The following is a 6,880-nucleotide window of genomic DNA, read 5'->3' on the forward strand; positions in this document are numbered from 1 at the left end:
TAAGCAAACACCTACCTTGCCACTCCATTTTACGGTCAACAAAAAATACTAGCTTCTTACTCATGTATGAGTCCTCTATGAGAGTCTGAATGTTGAAGGACTGGAAGGGTATGACATCCTCCCATTATTTGGTTTTGCAATGCAAGTATGGTGAAATTACTAGTTAACAACTGAGGGAATCAAAAGGTCTCAACAACCTTGCTCATGATTCAATCAAATGCGATGCAAGAACTTTACTTGTTACCACTACCAATTAATCTTGTCCAAACATCGTTGCCATATAGTACCTCCTTTACACCATGCATGGATAGAGGAACATGAACATAGTGCATATTTAGTAATACTTTGTCATTCATTTGTGAAGCTATGTATCGAATACTTTCCATGTTCAATTGTTTATGCATGCATAGAGCAAAGTTCTTGTCAAAGTATTTTATCGTTTCTACACTGCGTTTGAGTTGTTTGAGGACGAAAAACGAGCTAAGCTTGGGGGAGTTGATACATCCCAATTATATCTACTTTTCCAAGCATGTTGCTCAATGGATTACTCCGGAATCCCACCATACTTGGGTAAAAACTGCCGAATCTGATATTGTTTTTAGCAAAGTCTCATTTTTGTCAAGTTTTCATAGGAAATAAAATCGGGGAAAAATACCATGGAAGTGTTTTACCAAAAGAAGGGATCTGGAGCTTTGGATCATGAGAGGGGAGCCCCGAGGCACGAACGAGGCCAGGTGGCACGTCCTACTTCTTTGGGTGCGCCACCCAAGCCCGTTGGGCCCTCAGTTGTCGTCTCGCCTCCCCCTTGGAGAGGTGTCTTATATACCCTAAAAACCTACCCCTGGAAGGACACAAATTTCGCGAAACAGAGCGTCGCCAAGACCACGATCTTTGTTTCGGAAGTCATATTGATCCTGCTCTCCACCCCGGAGAGAGGGATTTCGAGGGCTTCTTCATAATCACCGCCACCGTCATCATCACCAACCATCATGGACTCACTCTCCATCACCATGAGGTGGATGGGTTTTGGATCAGCTTGATCATGTAATCCTTCTTATGTATCGAAATTTTAGGTGTTCGTCTTGAAGATATTTATGTATGAGTGTTGGTACACTGTTGTTATGTTTAATGCTTGTTACTAGGGCCCGAGTGAAATGATTTTAGTACTGAACCTATATTGCCTTATCATATATATGTGGTTAGTATTTATCTGCAAGGTGTATTACTTGTTATTATGTTGATCATGCGAATCCCCAAGGTGACAGATAGGGAAAAACAAGGAGGAGATGTGATAATTCGAGGATTTTGTGAGTTCATGAATCTTAATGCTTTGCTCTGGTCTATTCGAAAGGGTAGATCTTAATTGCTTGTAGTTTCAAGTTACTCCCGGTAAAATGGGCAAGCAGGATACAAGATGTTATGGAAATTCTCTTAGTTAGTACGCTAACTATATTTGGATCGCACACCTACACACAACCAAATTAGAGATGAATGCTATGTTAGCTGGATTAAATTACATGATCAATATCATCCATATATTACCCCATTGCTGACTCATGTCTACGCTTTTAGTCACTGAAAGTTTTACATTACTTCTTCCGGTGAAAACTAGAAATTTGCTACTTTTATTTATTGTTTATTTTTACTGTTTTGAATCAACTGATATAAAATCACAACTTGCTTTGTGAGTTTGTTGATATACATATGTGGTTGAGGGTGACGTCTCAATTGCTAAATTTTTATTGGTATTCTTGCGTCCACTTAAGTCAAACTATAAATTTAGATAATGTTTTTCATCGAATATTTTAGCGATCTCCTGTATTTGTGGGCATCAGCAGGAAAGGCAAGATTGGTTTCATCGGCAAAGGGCAAGAGGAAGGACGTGTAGTGTTTTATATATAAGCGTCTATTTGAAGCTGTATCTTAATCTATGGATGCAAACTTCATTAAAAAAAACTATATAATAAATGAAGTTGTGTGCTGATGGAGAAGCCAGGCTATGTCTGTTTTTTTAAAGAAAGATAAACGACGGCAAGATGCGAAATTAATCAACAAGAGGAATGATGCTTATTTTAGTTTCAGTTCACGGCCAGCTAACAACCGGGCTGTTGTTATCGCGGAAGAAAGAATCGGCTGTCAGTAGCAGGTCACACATCATGGATCGAGGAGCCGGCCCGAAATGAGGCCACGCAAATCCACAGGACCTCGACAAGTAGAAGTAGGGCGATCATTTTGCCGCGCGATATTTGGAGAGAAAGTCGGCGATGTTCCTGTCGGAGCTCCCGCCGTCCGCCTTGGCCTTCTTCCTCCACTCCGCCGCCTTGATCATGTACGTGCCCTCGCCGCCCATCACCTCCCTCACGCACCTCTCGACCTCCTCCTTCCGCACCACCCCGCCGGCGTCCGGGCGCGCGCGCACGCCGACGCGCCACACGTCCTCGATGTACTTGGCGTTGGTGGGCTGGTCCGAGAACTGCGGCACGGCCACCATCGGCACGCCGGCGCTGAGCGCCTCGACGGTCGAGTTCCAGCCGCAGTGGGTGACGAAGCAGCCGACGGCGGGGTGCGCCAGCACCTCCAGCTGCGGGCACCACGGCACGATGAGGTCTCCCCGCGCCTTCGCCGTCGCCGCGAAGGCCTCGGGCAGCTTGGCAGTCTCCGTGGCGCGGACCACCCACAGGAAGGGGCTGCTGCCGGCGCCGCAGAGGCCCTCGGCGACCTCGGCCATCTGGTCCGGCCCCGGCGCCACGATGCTGCCGAAGGAGGCGTACACGACGGAGCGGGGCGGGTGCGCGTCCAGCCACGCCTTGGTCACCGCGGTCATCGGGGTGTGCAGGTGGAAGCCGTAGGAGACGTCGTCGGGGAGGCGGTTGTCCAGGTACGCCGACGGCACCGTCGGGCCGATCGTCCTCGCGCCCAGCGTCGACGCCAGGTACTCTGCCTCCTGTGGATGCACATCGATGGCAGCATTGCTCAGATTCAATGGCAGGAAACTATTAATTGCACGCTAATTTGGACAAAGCTTGATTTGCATAGGTTGGCATTCATGAACGATCGACATGCATGCATATAAGTACAAACACGGCAATTAACAGCAAGAAACGGCTGCGCGTGAGATACACGTTGCCATTTGGCGCCGGGTGCGAAGAATCTGTGTGTGTAATATTCGAGATGGAGGTCGAGGTCGAGGTGTGCTTACCTGCGGCTCGAGGTCGTGGAAGGAGTTGACGAGGACGTGGTCCACCTTGTCCAGCCCCGCGAACTGGTTCATCAGCATGTTGCGCAGGGCAGTGCGTTCGTCGGCGGCCTCCGTCAGGACCCCCGGCACCTCGTCGGCGGCGAGGCGGACCTGGAGCCCGGCGAGCTCGAGCGCCGCATCACCGTCGCGCATCGGCACGGGCACGCGCCCAGCGCGCGCGTGCGTGTACACGACGTCCACGGCGCACGTCTGGGTGAGGAACGCGGCGCACGCGGCGCCGTGCCGGCGCGCCAGGGGCACCACCCACGGCATGAACGTGTCGTACACCACCACGCGGACCGGCCGGCCCTGCGCCGCCTCGGACCGGAGGAGCTCGTCCAGCGTCTCCGACCCGGCCGCCTCCAGCCGCTCGAAGTAGGGGCCCTCGTGGCCGCCCAGCTCGGCCGGCCCGCCGCCGTCGCAGCCGTCGGAGAAGGCGGCGACGCGCACCGAGCCCGGGGAGGGCTTCGTGGAGCCGACGACGAACCGGGTCGCCGCGACGGTGCAACGCACGCCGGCGTGGGCCGCGAGGCGCTTGCCGAACTGGAGGATCGGGTTCAGGTGGCCCTGGGCTGGGTACGGGACGAGGAGGACTTGGGTCGTTTCGCCGGCGTGCACCATGGTTCCGGCTGCTGGGTGATCGGCTAGCTAGCTCGGGGAAGACGGTTTCTGTGGCGGCTTTGTTTGTGAGAGGACCCGAGGGAAGCTGGGGTTTTATATAGCGGTAGCGGAGCTCCTCTCTACAACCGTACAACGGAACGCAATCGATCATGCACGCTAGCTCCTTCATCGTTCATTTCCAAATTTGCCTCTGAGGTCTGAGCACAGCTCACGTTCTGGCTACAGGTCACAGATATGTGTAAAATAGAAAGCATTAGATGATTTACAGTGAGTAATACACCTGCACAGCTAGGTTTCCAAATAAAACTCGTACACAGCTAGCTGGTGCCTGTACAGTTGCAATTTCTGTTTCCTATCCTCTTTTAGAGACAGTTGCAACTTCCCAAACTTTCAAGTTATGCAAATTTGATTAGTTTTCCTTTTTTATGTGAACTTCACTAAAGAAAAGTTCAGAGGGAAATTGTTTACATCTCAAAGCATATATAGCTCTCACCGGCCTCCTTCGCCGGTCCACTAAATTCGTTGTCACATGATTCCTAGATGACTGATCCCTTTGCACACAAATTTCTCTTAATCTTTTTTTTTTTGCCATGCTGCCCCGCTAGAACTTCCTCTTCTACGTTGCAGGTGGCAAGAACTTCATACCGGGAAGCAGGAAGCACTGCAAGTAGGGAGGGGGGAGGGGGGGGGGGGGGCTTCCGATCGAGGTGCAGCGACGAAAGAGTTACGGTCGACGAGCATCCCAAATTAGTGAGAGGCAAACATGCAATGTGCATGGAGATCACATGGATGATGGCTCGATGAGAGGGTAGAGGAGAAAACGAACTAGGTCTAGAGTTATACCTTGACACACCCTTATATGAATGGTGATGATTTCCGTACCAAAAAATCTAGAACCAATGATCAATAGAGTAAAGGAAATAGATCTAAATTATGGTGTATTAGTAGTTCAATTACATATAGGCTAAGTACGTGTACCAACAAGAACTTGCTTTGATCGAAAATAAGGAGCAATACACTACATTCAAAATAATTAATATATGAATGAATTGTAAACTTTCACAACATATACATCAAAGATATATACACAACCCCGATATATCAACTGCACACTCCCAATTATATAACAAATGTGGCAAATTTATGCATGCATTGTTTCTAAGAGGAACACATACAATACATTAATTATGCAAATTTCTAAACTTTCCAAACTTTCAAGTTATGGAAATTTGATTAGGTTTTAATATTTATGTAAACTTCACTATAGAAAAGTTCAGAGGGAAATTGGTTACATCTCAAAGCATATATAGCTCTCACCGGCCTCCTTCGCCGGTCCACTGAATTCGTTGTCACATGATTTCTAGATGATTGATCCCTTTGCACTCCTCAAGTTTCTCTTACTCTTTTCTTTTGCCATGCTGCCTCAGCTAGAACTTCCTCTTCTGCGTCGCATGTGGCAAGAACTTCATACCGGGAAGCAGGAAACACTGCAACTAGGGGAGGGGGATCAGACTTTAAGATACATATCTTTTGGAAAAAATCCTATAAGTATAGGAATATGTTCAAATTAATTGGTAACGTGGGGCATCTATTACAGAATCATGTATTTAAAAACAAAAATTGGTCCATATATTTTTATTTCTATGTACCACCAAATTCATATATTTCTTCAAGATGCTTACATATAGTTATTTGTCACCTTCATGTATTTGTAAAGTTTTTCCAGATTTAGCTAGCACTTAAAGTTATATCTTTCAATTTTATTAGGAAAATCCAGGCTTTAAGTTTGTCTTCTTCATTTTTCTCCGAAATTGATGTGTGAATCTTTGCTCACCAGTCACCACCCTTGTCGTCTCGTGCCGTTGATCGGGTCGGTCGTAACAAAACTGGAGTGTTGCATATCATGAGCTAAAGCACAAATGACATTTTTTTGAGCAACCCCACGCATTTCATTAAAAAAAAAAATCAAGTTACATGAGTAAAAAAATGTGAAAACTAACATACATAATATGAGTAAACAAGTGTGATGAAAACTTTGAAAAAAAACTGTCCCTAGAATTTTCTACACTTGCTGAAGCCAGCGGCCGCCGCCAAGACACGTGAGACGCTGAGCCTCCACTATTGCGAGATCCAAAAGGCCACCATCTCCAACGAGACTTTATGAGTCGATGAACATGCTTGGTGCAAGCAACATGGCACATCCCACCGTGGCACATCGATCGAGGGACGTCCCTTGCTATCTTGGACCAACATCCGCTGCATCTCATCGACGAAGTCGGGGAATAACGATAAATCCACCACCTCCGGACAAACAACCTTGCCCCTGAGCATCCACCTCGCCCTGACCCCCATCTTCGCCGTGGATAGCGACGGATGCCAGAGAAACGACGAGAAACATATCTCGCCAGATGTCATGAAAAGCAAGGAGACCAAGTCACCGATCTGAAGGATAGACAAGAATGCGATGGAATCAACTCCGAGACGCCGCCGTGAAGGCCAACTCCGGTGTGGGATGGAGTTGAGGCTGAATTATTCGCTCAGAGTAGCGCTCACCACCCCAACAATGTACCATAGAAGACAAGCCCTAACCTTAAAATCTCAACCAGAATGGAGGAGCGAGGTCCCCTTCTCTGCTGCCGCCGTAGCGGCAAGCGGAGGGAGAGAGGAGACCAGCCCTCAAGCCGGCGGAGATCCGGAGGTGGGAGAGGTTGTCGCCTTCGCCTCCTGTCACAAGAGACAAAGGGGAAGCGAGTTTCGGCCTTTTGGGAGAGCGGCACGAGGCATTTGTGACTAAGCTACGCACTTTACCTGCTAGGGCCTAGATGCAACATGTATTAGATTACAAATTAACTGACGCGGCTATATCTGGATGTAGATGTATCTACATATGCAAATACGCTGTATTTTGATAAAAATACATCTATTCATTTGGAATGGTGGTAGTACTACGGTGTCAAACTAGTCTTCGATCTCATTATATGCACGTTCAGATGGTTGTATGCAGAGTGCAATGCTTAAACT

The 6,880-nt window shown here is 48.0% G+C and overlaps 1 protein-coding gene across 1 annotated transcript; it reads right to left on the minus strand.

Annotated features, from left to right (window-relative positions):
• Positions 1–1,967: 1,967 nt before the first annotated feature.
• On the minus strand, positions 1,968–3,910 carry LOC127302445 (UDP-glucosyltransferase UGT13248). The gene is made up of 2 exons (XM_051332916.2): positions 3,200–3,910; positions 1,968–2,944 (listed from the first exon to the last, which is right to left on the minus strand). The coding sequence occupies exons 1-2, from the start codon at positions 3,857–3,859 to the stop codon at positions 2,228–2,230; spliced, it is 1,377 nt and encodes a 458-aa protein (XP_051188876.1). The 5' UTR covers positions 3,860–3,910; the 3' UTR covers positions 1,968–2,227.
• Between the last annotated feature and the right edge of the window lie 2,970 nt (positions 3,911–6,880).

Source organism: Lolium perenne, chromosome 5, assembly GCF_019359855.2.
Source record: "Lolium perenne isolate Kyuss_39 chromosome 5, Kyuss_2.0, whole genome shotgun sequence".
In the NCBI taxonomy this organism is placed as follows: Eukaryota; Viridiplantae; Streptophyta; class Magnoliopsida; order Poales; family Poaceae; genus Lolium; species Lolium perenne.